At 37.2% G+C, this 19,191-nt stretch overlaps 1 protein-coding gene across 1 annotated transcript in view; it reads right to left on the reverse strand.

The window, feature by feature from the left end:
* ADGRD1 (adhesion G protein-coupled receptor D1) overlaps nt 1-19,191 on the reverse strand; it is a 449,125-nt gene that overhangs the window by 53,400 nt on the left and 376,534 nt on the right. Inside the window, exon 22 of the mRNA XM_051975862.1 lies at nt 10,854-10,920. Within this exon, the coding sequence (XP_051831822.1) occupies nt 10,854-10,920 (67 nt within the window). The remainder of the gene's footprint in view (nt 1-10,853; nt 10,921-19,191) is intronic.

Here is a 19,191-nt window from a genome sequence, read left to right on the forward strand (position 1 = left end):
TTATTATTATTTTCTCATTTGATCCTCAAAACAACCCATGGAGGTAGATGCTATAATTATCCCCATTTTACAAATGAGGAATCTGAGTTTAAATTACTTGCCCAGGGTTATATGGCCACATTTGAACTCAAGTCTTCCTTACTTCAAGTCCAGAACTCTGTACCACCTAGCTATCTTAACATCCCCTTCATATTACCTATAAATAGAAACTTATTGACCAGTCCACAGGGATAGTAGATGCCAGAGGTGGAATTTGAATGTGTCTCAATCTTCCATTTGTGAAATTAACATTTTGAACCCAAGTAGAGATTTATTTATTATTTATAGAATCTTGCTAATACAGCCTAACATTTTAGTCTAAAAAGTTCTTCTGGGGGATCCTTTCATTGTCATCCAAATGATTAGCCAGATTTGTATCATCTGTTTACACAGATGTGTATCCCACTGTATTCCTCCCTCTTTTTGTCATTTTGTTTTGATCAAGTTGACGAACCAAACCATGTGAAGATGATTTCTCTACTTGCCTCTACAGATTAATTTCTTTTTTATATTTTGCCTATTATGTTCATAGGACTAGATTATATTTCATAAGGGAAACAATTTTTCTTTTATTGTCTCTGAAAATGCAGGTGGAGATGTGAATAGGGAAATGGACTGGGAAGGGGTCTACATCAAAGCCTCACCTAACAATATGTTGGAACCAGCTGGAAATGACTCAAGAGCCAATTGTTAAATTTTCAGTGTGAGCATTTACACTCTGGAAATCAACAAATCGGGGCTTAACATATTGTTTTGTTCACTGTTTAGATTTAGAAAATGTAATGGAGAAAATGTTAATAATGAAAATTAAATTTTAAAAGGTATCCTGTATAGATTTTTTTTGTCCAGAATGCTTGATGCTAAATATTTCCCAGCCCACTACTGGCAAGACCCTTAGCAGAATATCCCAGATCGCCTCAGGTCCTACCTGTATTTAAACACATGCTGACTGCTCAAAAATGTAAATGTCAACACTTTTTGTTTTGTGAGCTGTAACTCTTCTAATAGAACATAGGACATAGAGCCAAAGACCTAATTTTAATCTTGCTGACTACCTATATTTAGACAAATCACTTCATATGTTTGGTTCTTAATTCTTTATCTATGAAAATGAAGAGGATATTCTCTCTGACCTCCAAAGTATATTTCAGCCATATTAAATCTAATATATTATGATGCATTTTCATTTCACTGTTACCCCATTTCTTCCTTGAGGGACTCCTTCCTGGTGAAAGACAGGACAACAAAGCTCTAATAGTGGAATTTCAAACACTGTGGCAAAAGGAAGAACTTTTGGGTAGAAGAACTTTTCAACAAAAACTATCATAAGTCAGCACCCACTTATTTCCCTCTGTTACCCCATTTCTTCCTTGAGGGAATCCTTCTCATTGACTGATAGGATAACAAAGCTCTAATGGTGGAATTTCAGATACTGTGACAAGAGGAAGAACTTTTGGGTAGAAGAACTTTTCAACAAAGACCATCATAAATCAGCACCTACATAAAGAGACTAGTCCTGCCTGTACCACAGACCAAAATCAGAGGGAGAAGAAAATTCGAATTGCCTCCTTGGCAGAAGGTGGTTTTGTTCTCAACCTAGAATCTAATAGCACTCAAGTCAGCAGTCAAACAGGAGAGGCTGAATCAGCAATGTTGCCTTTAAAAAATTGGATTATTTCCCAATTTTGCCATTTGTCTTTTTTTTCTCTTTTAATTCCCCCCACCCCCCAACCTCTTAGTGTGTTGGACAGCCAAGTTAAATTATTGAAGTCGGCTAGTTCCTCTTACGGAAAATTTTTGAAGCTAGAGCTGGTGAGGTGAATAATTATGCAAGGTCCCCAAAGGAAGAAAAGGAGTGAAAGACACATTTTATCCAATCCTTTGTAATCCTTTAAAAGGTTGGGTTAGTAAAGTGATTGCAAATGATTCCCAGAGCATCCCAATGGGAGACATGCAGTAACTGCCCTGGATGAAAACAGCTCCAGGACAAAGTGTTACCCATGGAGCCATTGCCAGTGGTTGTGAGCTCAAGCAGAGGATGGGCTCAGAGCTGTTTAGTCATGCGATGGATGGGGAGCTCAAAGAACAAAATCCTTCCCCATCCATTCCTCTGCCCTTGAAATAGCCTGCTTAAAAGAGGGATTTGCAGTCTTTGGGAACTGTGGGGAATAGCAGAAGACATGAGCAAAATAGATGTGAGCTCCATCAGTGTCATTCAGAATTCCCTACTCTGTTTGGGAAGGCAGCTGCATCAGAAGTGACTTAATTAAAATTCTACCTTTCTGGCCAGAAAAAAAAAAAAAAATGGTGGAGGTATTTTTTCCCCTATCTTGAAGCAGTACGGAATAGCAGATAGGAAGCTGATTTGTAGTATGAAAGTCCTGGGTTCAAATCCCAATTCTGATCTTTTGTATCATGTAAAAAGATAAGCATTTATTAAGCACTAATTAAGTCAGCACTAGGCTAAGCACTAGAAATACCAACTGAGGCACTGAAGATATAAATAAAAGCAAGCAAATTTGTCCCTGCTCTCAAGAAGTTTATATTCTAACAAAGAGGAGCTAGAACCAAAAGGAAAGTAGTAGCATGGAATGGAAATGTAAGGAAATTTTGTGGTAATCTTGATCATCTCAAGATAAGGCCAAAATTAGGTGCAAAAAAGGCAGGAAGAGTCTAATTTTCCAGTGAGAAGTAGGTGGAGATGATATTCCAAATGCAGATTGCAAAGGCTGGAGGTGATTCCAGCCACCATCTTGTCCAATGCTTTTATTTTACAGATGAGGAAACTCAGACCCAATTATATTTCTCCAAAACCCCACTCTGTCTTGGTGACCAAATCTAATCTGTCTGAACCTCAATTTTCTCATGTGTAAAATGAAGAGAATAATGAATGCAGACCCCACCTCATTGCTTTGTTTGGGGGAGTGGGGTGGGAGGGAAAACAACTGAAATGTAATAAGCAGCAAGTACTTTGCAAAAAGTTAAAGCACCACATCAATGTCAAATACATTCATCCTCGGGCTGAGACAGTGCATGTTCCTACTGATGAGCTCCAACCCCCAAATTTGCAGTCCAATGGTCTAGAAGAAAAACACTGCTTTTCCCAAGTGAACCATTCTTTCCACTTGTAAACATCAAGCAGGGGATTGTAGAAAACCACTCTCCACCATGCCATGGACACATCTGGTGACCACAAATGCTCCCTATGAATCATCTCCTGACACTTGCCATGTCTCCCCTGCTTCTAGGGGGTTCCCTGATGATCACATGAACATCAAAAGAGTCTACGACAAATGCTGGCTCCTGCATCTTAGACTGCTGAACTTCTTCCTCCACACTTCCATTGATAGCTCATCCATAGTCACAGCTTCAAATGTCTACCAGGTTCACACCATTCCAAAATCTCAGTATTTGCTTCCAGGTCTACTTTTTAGGGCCAAGCAAAATATGTTTAATGCCTCTTCCATAAAGACAATTCTTAAAATATTTTAAGGTTACTCTCATATTCCCTTTAAATCTTCTTTTCCCTGGGTTCAACAATAAAAGGAGACAAGGAATTAGGAAGTTAGGAAGACTGGCATTTCAATTCTGCCCCTGGATACATTAACTGTGTGATATTGAAAAACTTATTGAACTTCTCTAAATTTCCATTTCATCTATAAAATGGCAATAATAACATCTTACAGGCAATAATAACATCTAATTCAATAAACATGTATTAATTAATTAAACATAATTCATTATGCCTACTAGGTGTTATGCACTGTGCAAAGTGCTGGGAGCACAATTAATAAAAAGAAAAAGAAACACAGTCTCAGTCCCTGTCTCAAATACTTAACCATCTAAGATACTGAAAAAAAGATACTGAATAGCTGGAAATCTGCCTTAGTAGTTTTCTCAAAAAAAAAAAGTCCCTCATACCACATAGCCAGTCTTCTATATTCATGTTTATCTACGTGTGTTCATTCTGTTTCTCCCTTAGAAAGTATAAATCCTTCTCTAATGCATTATTGCTGGAGTTGTGAAATGATTCAACCACTCTGGAGAGCAATTTGCAACTATGGCCAAAGGGCCATCAATTGTGCATACCCTTTGCTACAGCATTGTCTCATTGGATCTATATCGCAAATAGATCATAAAAGAGAGGAAAGGGCCCACATGTACACAAATATTTGTAGAACCCCTTTTTATAGTGGCAAGGAACTGGAAATTGAGTGGATGCCTATCTTTTGGGGACTGAATAAGTTATGATATATGGATGATATATGGATTCATAAAAAATGAAACATTATTTTTCTATAAGAAATGATGAACAGGCTGATTTCCGAAAAGCCTGGAAAGACTTACATGACCTGATGCTGAGTGAAGTGAACAGAACCAAGAGAACATTTTACACAGCAACAACAAGATTATATGATGGTCAGCTGTGATGGACTTAGCTCTTTTTATCAATGAGGTGATTCAAGACAATTCCAATAGAAAGAATAGAATGCATCCAGAGAGAGAATTATGGAGACTGGATATGGATCAAAGCACAGAATTTTCCCCTTTTCTTGTTTATTTACTTTGTTTTTTTCTCATTTTTTTCCTTTTTGATCTGATTTTTCTTGTGCAGCATGACAAATATGGAAATATGTATAGAAGAATTGCACATGTCTAACCAATATCAGATTGCTTGTTGTCTTGGGGAGAGGGGAGGGAAATGGAAAAATCTGGAACACAAGGTTTTACCAGAGTAAATATTGAAAACTATTTTTGCATGTATTTGAAAAAATAAAATACTATTTAAGAAAAGAAATATTCAAAAAAAGAATGTAAGTTCCTTGAGGGAAGAGACTATTTTACTAATTTTATTTTCCTTTCACCCCCAGAACTTAGTGCTTGGTCTGATACATAGTAAGCTCTTAGTAAATGTTTATTGATTGACTGGTTGATTTGAAATCTTAAAGAACCGTAGAAATGTCCATCTTTTATATAATTCAACTGATATTTTTATATCATGCTCTTAAAATCTTTACCATCCCAAATCACCTTCTACAACTCCCCAGGATTCCACACAATGTAAAAGGAGATAATTCCAATGATAACTTCACTTCTCCATCTACAATAGTAAATGTAAAATTTTGCATGCAAAATTGTATGTAATGTATGTGATGATTTTTTGGCATTAAAATACACTTAATTTCATATATTTAGGGTAAAATCTCCCCCAAGATACTTTTGTCTGGTCTTTCTTCATGTCTTTCTAGAAATAGATTTCCTGCTGGTTCCATGACAAAGCTAGTTTGGAAACACTCTACTGCTTATAACAATATTTGTGAAAAGCAATCATAATTGATCTTCACAAAGTGATATTGATATTTTTTATTTTATAGATGAGAAATCTGAAACTGAGAGAATTTGAGCCTTCACAGGTTCACACAGTCAGTGTCTGAGTCAGATTACAACTCTGATTTTGCTAGCTCTAAATAGCCCTCTGGCATCTTGCTGCCTCTAGAACCACAAGCAAGCTACTTTGTTTCAAAACATTTTTTTAAAGATTTTTGAAATCTGTCATTTTTTTCTATAATTTTAGCTATTTTTTCCATACAATTGATTTAAAAATCAAGTAGCAAAGACATATAGAAAATGAACACCTTAAGAAACAAGAATGTCTTAAAGAGTTGTTCCTGGTAATCCTTAGTAACTCCTAGAATCATCCAATTGATTAGACCAGAATTCCCTGTCCTCTTAAAGTAGGTTATAAAATAATAGTAAAAACTCATTTCATATCATTGCAACAAGGTATGAAATTTATATTTTCTTTTAGAGAAATTACATGATTTTAGTTGAAAAACACACACAAATTGTAAGGGACACCACAAGCCTAGAAAAGAGGTCCAAGCTGAGAAAAAATTATGTACTTCTCAGATCCCAGAGCATAGAATTTTTTTAGGTTTAAATACTTGACAAAAAAAGTCAGCATATGTGTATATATGCACATATTGTGTTATAAACTTTTTGTAAAAACTAGATAAGTATATTATCTTTCAAACCAAAACCTTGGTTCATCTATTTTATAAGTTTTGAAAAAAAAAAAACAGAACAAAAAGCAAAATTTTTAATACTGACATAGTATATAAACTCAAATTTTGTCAAAAATTATTTGTTAGTTTGTGTAGCTTTATTTTGGGTTAAGCATATACATAAATCATTTGTTGTCTAGTCTTTTTTTTTTTTTTTTTTTTTTTTTTGGTGATTCTGTTAGGAGTTTTCTTGGCAAAGATACTGGAAGACTTGCCACTTCCTTCCCTAGCTCATTTTACAAATGAGGAAACTGGGTAAAGTGATTTGCCCAGAGTCACACAACTATTAAGAATCTGAAGTTTGAACTTAGGAAGATGAGTCTTCCTGACTACAGGTCTGATACTTTATCCTCTGCATCTCCCAGTTGCACAATATACATTATGCATATATATTTATGCATATATATTAAAGTGTATATATATATTTGATATACTTATGTATGTAAATATATGTGTTTATACATATATTATATATATATTATACATATATACAAATATATTATACATATATTTTATATATACATATTTGCTGGATATACATACAAATATTTATATTTACATATATTTATTCCTGATCATATACATATATATGATATACACAATCTTCCTTCCTAAGGCTTTGACCTTCCTAAAAATTAGCCGATTGTATTAGTAGTAAGCTTCTGCTCTCAAATTGGCTATTGAAGGGATAATCAAAGAACTACCATTCTGGCACTAGATTTTCCTTTTATTAAATCATTCAACAAGCATTTATTAACCACTTACTATTTGCCAGGCACTTAGCTAGGCACCTGTGATATAAAGATAAGAAGGAACCAGTCTTTGTCTTTTGCAGACCTTATATTTTATGAAGGAGGGGAGATGGGCAAGATAACATGTGCTAATATAAACATATGCTAAATGTAGCCTAATCAGCATAAGGCAATTGGGTAGTGAAAGCGCATGGGATGGGGGCAGATGAGAGAGGATCAGGAAAGTTCTCTCCTAGGAACATGCTATTTGAACTGAGTTTTGAAGGAAACAAGGGATTCTAAGAAATGAAGGGAAGGAGGGGGAGCACGGGAGCTTGGGAGACAACCAGTACAAAAAAAAAAAAAAAAAAAAAAGGAGATAAGAGGAGTGTCATGTATTAGGAATAATAAGTTCGGTCTGGCTGGACCACAGAGTGAAGGAGACTGGAAAGGCACTGAGTTATAAAGGACTTTAATACTAAGCAGAAGAGCTCATTATATATAATCCAACCCCCTTGTTTTATGTCTGGGGACACCAAAAACTAAGTGGTTAAGTGATTTGCCCAAGGTCACTTAGATGGCCACAGATGACACTGTGATAAATGGCAGATCTGTTTGGACCTGACGCCTCTAACATAAATCAAATACTTAAATCCTAGGCTCATAGATGTAGAGCTGGATGAGACCTATGAGACATTTAATTCAACCCTCCTCATGTTACAGATGAGGAAAAACAAAGAGGGCACAATGGAGAAAGTGCTGGACTTGGAAGCAAAAAAAAACATAAATTATTGGATTTCATCTGCTGTGTTGCCTTGGGCAACTGAGTTTCGGTTTCCTCATTTGTAAAATGTGCTTAGTAAAAGCACCTCCCTTCCAGGATTGTTTTGAGGATCAAATGAGATGCCCTACATAAAGTGCTTTGTAAACTTTAAATGTACTACATAAATGCCAGCTATTATTATTGTGTAGATTCAACCAGGTAATAAGTGGAAGAAATGCATTGAATCCAGATCCTCTGCCTCTATACCCACATCCTTCAGTCTTGCTCAGTTGTTTTAACCATATTCAAATCTCCACAATCCCATTTTAGGGTTTTCTTGGCAAAGATATTAAAGTGGTTTGCCATTTCCTTCTCCAACTCATTTGACAGATAAGGAAACTGAGGCAGACAGGGTGAAGTGATTTGCCCAGGGTCACACAACTAGGAAGTGGCTGAGGCCATATTTGAATTCAGGAAGATGAGTCTTCTTGACTCCAAGTATAGTGCTTTATTCACTGTATCATCAAGCTGCTCAATAGACCTAGTATGTGCCAAACCCTAATTAATTAAATACTGGGGATGCAAAGACAAAAAATGAACCTAGAATATTTTTTTCCTTTCTTCCCTAGAAACCCATCAGCCAAAGAGGATCCTGGCTGTACCTACCCATGGCTGCAGGAGCATTTGTGTAGCATTTTAATTAAGAAAGGCTAAATCAAGTGTTTAAACATCTTCTGTTCTGCTTTAATTTCTAATTAAACTGCATAGGTCTGTTCCATAGTCAGTGGCACCCAACTCTGAACAAAAAGCAGATTAGCTTCCAAGTTAATATTTGGGGAGTAAATTTGGAGTTGGGGATAAAGAAAAAAGGAATGCATATTTTAGAAATGCAGGTTTTTATCTTATTCCTTGAAATATATCTGGCTCCAAGATGACATTAATTTTTTTTTTTTATAGATTTCAGCTTTGCTTTAATTTGGTGAAATCCAAAAGTTTGATTTAGTATCAGTATTACAAGAATTATTTATGGTCATGATCACAGACAGCTGGTAATGTACAGCTTAAATATGGAGATTCTTTTCTGTAGGAGGCATTAGAATTTGAAAATTAAAGATAGAAGTATTTTTGGTAAGTGCCATCTTAATCATTGGCGGAATAGAGGTCCTGGCCAGTTAAAGTGTCTTAATCCAGTTGAAAGGTTGTTTGTCAAAGGGCATACCCACTGGTAGTCCAATTAGTCCCCAGTCTGGACTATAAACATCCTTCTGGGGTCTTGACCCACCCATGGTATATCAAAGAATTGGTATTAATGCATTTGCTGAGCAAGCAGCATGTGATATGTCAGGAAGTCTTTTCATGTTCTCTAATCCTAGCTTCTGAATGTTAGCACTGGCTGGGGCAGAAGCTGTTGGTCACAGGGGGTCTGGAAGGAAGCACTTGATACTTGGCTTTGGAGACCTGAGGTACTTAAAAAGAACAAAGTGCTCAGACTCACCAGGCTCATGCAACAGCCACATCAGAGAAAGATTAAAAAAAGTTATGGGGAATATCTAGATAGGGTTTCATGGCCTAGGCTCAACTCACAGCAGTTCTGGGAAAAGGGAAGAAAAATAAAGCAGGGTAGAGAAATAAATTGACACTGTATTAAGAAAAGGAGAGAGAGAAAGACAGAATTGAAGAGAGAGAGAGAGAGAGAGAGAGAGAGAGAGAGAGAGAGAGAAAGAGAGAGAGAGAGAGAGAGAGAGAGAGAGAGAGAAATAGAAGAAGGAGGAGGAGGAGGAGAAGGAAGAGGAGGAGAGAAAAGGAAGGGAGGAAAAGAAAGAGGGAGGGAGGGAAACAAGGGGGAGAGGGAAAGGGAGAAGAAGAAGAGGAGAGAGAGGGAGAAGAAAAAAGAGACAGAGACAGAGAAAAAGAGAGAATGAAAGAGAGAAAAAGAGAGGCAGAAGAAGGAAGCAGAGAGAGCAGAGAGAGACAGAGAGAGGAGGGGAGAAAAGGAAGGGAGGAAAAGAGAGAGAGGGAGGGAGACAGACAAGAGGGAAGAAGAAGAGAGAAAAAGTGAGAGAAAGAGAGAGAAAAAGAGAGAAGGAAAGAGAGAAAAAGAGAGAGAAACAGAGAGAGAGGCAAAGGAAGGAAGCAGAGAGAGACAGAGACAGAGAGACACAGAGAAAGAGATTGAGATTGACTTTTAGAATCAGCCCAGATGTATTCCTTAGTCTACACTGTCCCAGTTCAATTTCATTTAATGAATATTTGTTGTTCATTTTCTCACTGAGCACAGTTACGCATTCTACAGCAAAGCCAAGCTATTCACTCAGCATTTCCAGCCTCCGTGTTTGTGCTTGCCTGAGTCTTGTATTTGTCCAGTGCTGAGCAGAGTGCTTTGTACAAGCTGACTGAACTGACAAGCCTCAGTTTGTACCTGCTTTGTACCTGCTTTTCCTGGTTTGTACCTGCTCTCCTGCCCCCTTATTCTCCCCTCCTCTTTATCCCCTGCTTATGTCTTCTCATCTAAAATTACACCCATCTTCTACCTAATTCTGAATTATCGCGCACACATCTACATATATATTTCCCATCTTCCTCATGAAGATATGAGTCCTTTAAAGCCAGGATTTTTTTTTCTTCATCTCCCAAGGACTTAGCACATAGTAGGTGCTTTATAAATTGATTGATATGATTTGAACTCAGGTCTCCCTGATTCCAGACCTAGCCCTCTTTCCACTGCAACATCTAATTGCCTCACAAAGAATTCCTGATATGGAAGCTTTTCCCCTTGTACAAATCAGTGACTCGCAGGTAATCCATAGAATTAGAGAGCGGAAGGAGGAACTGGGAAGTGAAGAAAACTTGCTCCACATCACACAATTAATGTGTATCAGGGAGTCTTAACTGGCTATCTATCCAAAATGACTGCAATAATGTAAATGAGAACACTGAAAAGCATGTAGACTGTGAGTAAATGTCATGACCATTCTCTGACTTAGAAAAAAGATGATGAGACACGTTTTCTTCCTCCTGACAGAACAGGGGGAGCACGGGTGCTGGACTCAACTTAGACTGATTAGTCCTATTAAACATCAGCTGTTTTTGTTTAACTGGTTTTTTTTTCTGTTACAAAAAGGGTTAAAAGGGGTTGAGGGGATGTTTAATTTTGGAAATGACTGTCATGCAAAACTAAGAGGTTTCAGAAACTCTTAATCTTACAAAAAAATCTTACAAATTGCTCTCATGTACCCCCAACTGGAAATCACGTACCATGATGACGAACAGAGCTGGGGCCACAAAGGCCCAGATGGCTCCCTTTCCCAAGGACAACCAGCAACTGTAAGAAGAGAACACAGGAGTTACTCTCTAGCCCTGGGCTGCAAATTGGAGAACAAGGTCATTCAATTATTGGTGCCGTTAATTAACAAGCCATTGGAAATTCTCTTGCATAGATGTCCAATTGTGCAGCCAGAGACATTGCAGAATTAATAGCATCCTTACCTTCCTTTCTGGAGACCAGTAAAGTTTAAAGAATGATTGAGAGGGAGGCTCCAACTATAAAGAGCCTCAAAGTAGCTATTGGAAGGGAATAGGGAGTGGAGAGGATCAAGAAGTGGGGAAATGGACCTGGACCAGGGCCTTTCATTGCTAGAAGCCACAAGAAGGCAAAAATGAGAATAGAAAATCCATAACCAGCTGTTGCTTTACAGAATATTTTCAAAAATATTATTCATTAATATATTACACATGACTATACATGTATAATCTATGTCAAACTGCTTTTTCTATGAGAGGGGAAGAGGAAAGAGAGAATTTCAAAGTCAAAGTTTGGAAGAAAAAATGTTCAAGTTGTTTCTAAATGTAATTGGGAAAAATAAAATATTAAATTTAAAAAAGAAAAATAACAACAACAAAAATATTGTTCCTTTATTCACTCCACAAACATGCTAAATATTCTTTCCCAGTAAGGGTCTGTGTTAGACTCTACACACATACACACACACACACACACACACACACACACACACACACACACTGTGTCAAACACACTTGTGTGGCTCAGAGCTATAAAGAAATGATTACCCCTCAGGTGTGACTTGTGTTTTGCACTAAATTCCATATTCATTACACTTTTTTATTTGACTTTATTCCTTGAACAATATTAGGGTCAGACATTGTGGGCACTAGAGTGCCTCATCTAAAACCCTAGGAGGAATGATTCACAGGAGCCTCAAAGTATGACCCCAGGTCCCTGATAGTGGACTTTCTGTTCCAGATTACCCCAAAAGATGTGTCTTGGTGTTCTAGATCACCCAGAAAGGTGTGACTTGGTGTTCTAGATGGACCGGAAAAACATGTCTTGGTGTTCCAGATCACCCTGATAGCGATCCAGAAAAGAATCTAGAAAAAAAAATTCTGGATTGGGGCTCTAGAGAAGAATCCAGAAAAGAGTTTTTTTTTCTGGATTGAGGCTCTAGAAAAGAATTTATTCTAGTGAGAAGATCCAGAAAAGAATCCGGGAAAGGATGTTTTCCTATTCCATATCACCCAAAAGATGCCTTTGTGTTCTAGATCACCCCAGATTTGCATGTTCTAGATCACCTGGGAAGGCATGTCTTGGTGTTCCAGCTTGTCCAGGTGTCTAGAAAATAATTTTTCTGGATTTGGAACTCTAGAAAAGAATCTAGAAAAGAGTTTTTCCTGGATTGGGGCTCTAGAAAAGAATTTATTCTAGTGAGAGAATCCAGAAAAGGATTTTTTCTGTTCTAGAGCACCCAAAAGATGTGTCTTGCTGTTCTAGGTCACCCTGATTGTGATCCATAAAAGAATCTAAAAAAGTTTTTCTGGATTGGGGCTTTAGAAAAGAATATAGAAAAGAGTTTTTCTACAGAGAAGATACAGAAAAGAATCTAGAAAAGAATGTTTTCTAGATTGGGGCTCTGGAAAAGAAGCTAGAAAAGGAAGGAGGATCCAGAAAACAATCTAGAAAAGAATGTCTTTGTGTTCTAGATCACCCAAAAAGACATGTCTTGGTATTACACAGAATGATGTGTCTTTCCATTCTAGATTGTGCAGAAAGCAATGTCTCTGTGTTCTAGATCACCCAGATAATGTCTTTCTGTTCTAGATCACCCAAGAAATTGGTTGTCTGTGTTCTAAATCACCTAGAAAAGCATTTCTTGTGTTCTACATCACCCAGAAAGATATGCCTTTTTATTCTGGATCACCAGGAAAGACGTGTGTTGGTGTTCTAGATCGCCCTGATATTGATCTAGAAAAGATCTTTTTTGGATTGGGGCTCTAGAAAAGGAGGGAGGATACAAGAAGACACATTTTGGGGTTCTAGATCATTCAAAAAGACATTGCGGTATTCTAGATTACCCCCCCAAAAGAGGTGTCTTTCTGTTCTAGATCACCTAAAACTATGTGCCTTTTCTGTTCTAGATCACCCAGAAAGACACACCTTGGTGTTCTAGATTGGTCAAAAAGCTGTTTTTTTTCTGTTCTAGATCACCCTGGATTATGTGTCTTTCTGTTATAGATCACCAGAAAAGACATGTCTTTCTGTTCTAGATCATCTGGAAAGACATTTCTTGGTGTTCTAAATTGTCCCCAAAGCCATGTTTTTGTGCTCTTGATCACCTTTGGATTAAGTTTGTTTCTGTTCTAGATCACCTGAAACAATGTGTCTTTTCTGTTCTAGATCACTCAAAAGGACACATCTTTCTGTTCTAAATCATCCAAGAAAATGTGTCTTTTTTGTTCTGGATCACCCAGAAAGACACAAGTTGATGTTCTAGATTGCCCAAAAGACATACCTTTTCTGTTCTAGATCACCCAGAAAGGCATGTCTTGGTGTTCTAGATCACCCCCAAAAGACATGTCTTTTTTCAAAAGGGAATTGTTAGAATTGTTCAAAAGTGAAGCAGCATCTTAGAAGGTAGTGAGATGACTATCCCTAGAGATTTTGCAATTGAGCTCGGATGACCCTTTATGGAGATCGGTTCCTTTAAAGTCCCCTCTTGTATTTTTTTGTTGGCCCTTCCTTTTTTCAAAGCCCCTGTGCTTCATGACATCCTAAGAACTCATCTTTCACTTTGTGAATCATCTCATGTATAGTTCCTCCATCAACGTGGGCATTGTTTCCTGAAAACTCTGATTTGAAAACATGGAAATTAAATTTTAAGTACTAATTATAATGAAATGGAGTCAGGGCACATGCATTCCAAACTTCATCCCAGGTAACCTCCAGGGTACTGCCTCTCTTTCCTATTTAGTCACTGTAGGGCAAGGATAGAATAATATGGCTATTCCTTATGTATATAATTGTCTCATGTTTACATTTATCCCACATCTCTCATTCCTAGCGATTATTTAAACTGCTTGCAGACATCTCACTGAGGTGAGAGCTTTCAGAATGCTTCTTAATTGGTGAGGGAAATTCATATCACTGAAGACTGCAAGCCAGAGTTTAAAAAAACAAACCAAAAAAAAAAAACTTGTTGATTTCATTATTTAAAAGTCCCTATTAAAATTCTTCCTCTGAAGGTTCATCATAATGTAGAATTGACCCCAATTTCTCTAAAGCAAAATCAATGGTGAATAATAGATCCTATCAAATTAGAAATCCAGTTCAGTTCAATTCAGTTCAATATAATTTATGTCAAAGCCATGGATAGAGAATCTTGAACTTAGAAAAAGCTGAGTTCAAATTCTTCTATGGAAGCATGATAACTATGTGACCCTTAACTTCTTAGTGATTCCTAGGAAATCCTTGCAAGGCAAGAAGAGTTATTAACATGATACCCATGAGCTAAGATTGGATGGATAGATAAATAGATAGATAGATAGATAGATAGATAGATAGATAGATAGATAGGTGGATAGATAGATGGATAATAGATAGATGGATAGATAGATAGATAGATAAATAGGTAGATGGATAGCTAGGTGGATAGATAGATGGATAATAGGTGGATAGATAGATGGATGAATGGATATATATATATACATATTTATATATATATATGTATATTGTGATAACTATCTTTATAATGTTATGTATTTTATTTCATCCATTTATAAACATTATTTGGAAGAAAGATCCATAGGCTTCACCAAAATGACTGTCAAGAGTCCTAGGCAACAACAACAACAACAACAACAACAACAACAACAACAAAAGATTAAGAATCCCTGAGGATATAATCAATCAACAAGATCTCATTAAGTACTTACTATGCTAGGCACTGGAGATAAGAATACAAAAGATAAAGCAAGCCCTGATGTCATGGAGGTTTTATATATATACAATTATATTATAGAGAGACAAAATATAAATAAATACAAAATAATATAATACAGTCCAGCCAGGGAAGGAAAATATTAACAGTTGGAGGAAATGTTTCATGTGCCATTTTGAGCCTTATGTTGACAGAAAAAAAAGAGGACAACATATATGACCATTCCAGGCTTTGAAGATGGCTATTTACATGGTCCAGAGACCAAGGATGGAGTGCAAGGGATAAAGAACAAAGAGAAGACCAGTGTGCTTGAAAGACAAAGCATTAAGAGTCAGGGAAATATCTCATGAGACCAGAAAGATAGGGTGACACTAGGTACGTGAAGGACTTTATAAAGTTTTAACAGAAATATTGAACAGACATTAGAAAATACTGGAATTCCACACAGTCAGATCAACAGTAAAGGAAAGCTGTGCAGTAAATACACTGCAATGGAAAGATGTTTGGGGCAGGGAAACCAATTAGGAGGCTCTTAATATTATTTTTCATCTTGTAAAAATGAAAATAGCCATATGTGTTATATATGGTCACACTAATTAGCAGCTTCTCGTTAAACCCTCTGAGCATATAAGAAGGTTTAAAAGGCTGTGTTTGGACTCACAATTCTTGAATGTATAATTTACTTAGATTTTTAACAGACTCATTTTAAATAAAGGACACCATACTTTTGTTTTCACTATGAGATAAGAAAATAGTATCAAACATTCTAGGTCGATTGCTATAACTCAGGGCGGGAGGAGAATCATTTTTATTAATATGCAACCTGCTGATTTTTTGTTTTTTGTTTTATAATGAGAGCATAAAGCCTCAAACTATAGCCACAGAAAATAAAAATATCTTTAAAGAAAAGTTTGGCAAACCTGTTCCTAATTTTGACTCTTACTGACAAAGGCCACTTATCTCTTCTGATAATCAGAACTTGAATTAAAGTAGTAACTAGTGAGCGGAGAGAAGCCATTGGAACATGAGAGATGTATGGGGCAAGAAAGTCTATCCACCACTGCCGCCTTAACCACATTTCCCCTCAGACCTTGATGGACACATCCCAGGACCCTGAATTCTTGAGTTTTGAGAATAGCAATATTTCCTGCCCAGTGCACCTAAGCCCTGTTAAATTACATGCTTTCTTCCTCCAATAGACTGTAAGCTCCTTGAGGGAATGGAGTATGTTTCCTTTCCTTTTTTATATATCCAGAACTTAGCATAATCCCTGGTACATAGCAGGTACTTAATAATTGTCTATTGAATTGAATTGTGGAGATGTGACATGGCAAATGCTCCTACAGGTGCCTTGGCCATAGCTAATGAAGATGCAGAAAAGAAGTCCTCATCACTGTGAAAGCATCAGACATCAGAATGTTGTGTGATTTTATCAATGGAAATGACACTTAAGAAGAGGACTTACCATCTGCTTTGCCATTATATCCTAAAACTTATGAGACTCCTCTGTCACTCTGTTCCCTTTAGAATACGTCTCTTGTTACTATCTTGATTGTCAATTTGTGTCCTCAGCACTTATCATGGTGATTTGCACATAGTAAGTGCTTAATAAAAAATTCATTTATTCAATTTAGTTCATTTCATTCATTCATGTTGTAGAAGTATGAACAAGATTCATCAACTCATTAGCTATGTGGGATGATGGGCAAGGAGGAGTCAAAAGTACAAAGCAAAATGGCCAGAAAGAAGGGAACATCTTCAATAGGAACAGGAAGGTTTGGAAGAGAGGTAGAGATAATGGTTGTCAATTTGAAATATGTTGAGTTTGAGATGTCTCCATAATACTCAATTTGAAATCTGTAATAAGCAGTTGGTGATATGGGGCTGAAATTCATAGAGACTGGGCATGGATATGTATGTAGATGTGTTATAAAAAGAGCTTTATTAAACCCAGGGGAGCTCACAAGGTGACAAGAAAGAAAGCATCATTATCCATCACAGGGGTTAGGGGTGTGGTTTGGGGGCCTAGATACTTTAGGTCACTTTATAAATCTTTCATTGTTACACTTGCTCACAAGTGCCTGAGATGGGTGTTACATACCACATATGTGTATACTTTATTATACCATATACAGCATTTATATGTTATTCCCTTCTATCCTCATTGTTAATCACTTTGATATAGGGTCCCCATGATATGGAAAATCTGCATTAAAATTTTTGGCCCTCCCTTTTTACCAGAGAAGAAGTCTGCATTATTATAGTACTAACAGATAAAATATGTTGATATACAATAATTTACACATATTTTATTCATTTCTGAGTTTCTAAACTTTTTCTGGGTCATCAGCTGGCCTTTGCATGTCATCTGTGACTTTCACAAAATTTCCCAAAAAAATTACCATTTAATTTTTTATGTCAACCCATGATGTATCCCAATCATGATAGGGAAAGTTGTGATGGAAGGGATAATTATACAAAGAAAAAAAGGGAGGGGAAGAAAGAAGAAGGAAGTGAAGAAAAGGGAGAGATGAAGTAAAGGAGAGATGAGGGGAGGAGAAGGAAAAATGGGATGGGAGAGGAAGGCAGAGAAGAGAAAGGGGAGAAGAGAGAAGGGGAGTAGAAGGAAGGGCAAGAGAGGAGAACAGAGCAGTGGAGAAAGGAAGAGAGAGGAAGAAAGAAGAAAGGAGATAGGAAGGGAGAGGAGAGAAAGGGAAAATAGGAGGGGAGAGGAAGGGAAGGAAGGGGCCCAAAAAAGAATATTGGAAAATATCCAATTAGGAAATATGATATAAATGATTATTCAGTCAAACAGGCTGAGACAGATAAGAAAGAAGAGAACCAGTTGTGCAGAAATTTCTGGTTAAAGTTAAGGAACCAGACATTCTCTACACCAATTAAAAAGAATAAGACACTAAGTGCTAGAAATACAAAGACAAAAATGAAACTGCTCCTGTCTGTAAAAAACTTAGACTCTACCAGGGGACAGCATAAATGAGTAAGAAAATACAAGATAATTTGAAGAAAAATTAACCAAGGGGATTGGGAAAGCCTTCCTGGAGATAGACCTGAGCTGAATCTTGAGAAAAAGTTCATCTACTAAGGCACAGTGTACAGAGGCAAGAAACAAAGTGCAAAGCTCAGGGAATTACAAGTAATACAGTTTAACTGGAATATAAATTGAATGAAGGAGAGTATTGAGAAATGTGTGGAAAGATAGGCTAGATCCAAAGGGTCCATCAATGGAATTTAATATCAAGCTGAGAAGTAGGTATTTTAACAAAGAAACAATAGGGAATCATTAGAGATAATAGATGGTAGGTACATAGATTAAAGAGACAGACAGAGAGACAGACAGGTAGATAGGTGGGTGGGTAGATACATAGGTAGGTAGATAGGTGGGTAGGTAGGTGAGTAGGTAGGTAGGTGGGAAGGTAGATAGGTGAGTAGGTAGGTGGGTAGGTAGACAGGTGAGTAGGTAGATAGGTGAGTAGGTAGGTGGGTAGGTAGGTAGGTAGGTGGGTGGGTAGGTAGGTAGGTAGGTAGAGGAATTTATCAGGCACTTACTATGTTAAGTTCTAGGGATACAAAGCCAGCAAGACAGTCCTTGTCCTCAAGGTGCTTACATTCAAATTGGGGAAGATAACATGTAAGTGTTCTGGCAGAAAGGGAGGTGGGCTATTTGTCTTGACATGGTGGAAGATCAGGCCTGGACAAGTTAAGGCAAAAGGTGACTTATCAGGGTTGGGGGACCCAGGAGCAGAGTCCAGGGTTTTCAGGTGGGAAGAAGTGAGAATGATGCCCTAAAGGGCATGCTGTGGAGACCATTAGGAAGTGAGGTGAAGGTCTGGGCCATGTCAAGATCAAACTTCTTAAACAGGACAGTGAAATGGTCAAACTGAACTTCTCAAAGATTATTTTGGCATGGTGCCTGAAAGATAGATTGGAGAGAACAATCCCCAGGAATCCCAGGGAGGCTATTGGGGAGGTTATTTTATGATAGTCCAGATAAGAATTGGTGAGAACTTCATTATCCAGCCCAATTATTCAGATCAGGCTTTCAAAACCACATAAGCTGGGATACTCTTATAAAAACAAAAGGCTTTATCTTTCTCCCCTTAGCCAGGGATGACCTAAAGAGAGATGTGTGTGAGATAGGAGTGAAGAAGTGAAATTTCCCAAATCGGAGATTTAAACAGATAGGACATGAAAGAGTTCCATATTGGTACCCAGCCCTGCATCTGAAGCCTCTGGTCATTCTGAAAGCAATTTCTCTCGCTATAGCCAAGCACTGCCAAAATTTACAATATCACAACTTCTTCCTCCCTTCCTTCTTTACATCTTTTCTTCCTTCTTTCCTTCCT

Source organism: Antechinus flavipes, chromosome 1, assembly GCF_016432865.1.
Source record: "Antechinus flavipes isolate AdamAnt ecotype Samford, QLD, Australia chromosome 1, AdamAnt_v2, whole genome shotgun sequence".
NCBI lineage: Eukaryota > Metazoa > Chordata > Mammalia > Dasyuromorphia > Dasyuridae > Antechinus > Antechinus flavipes.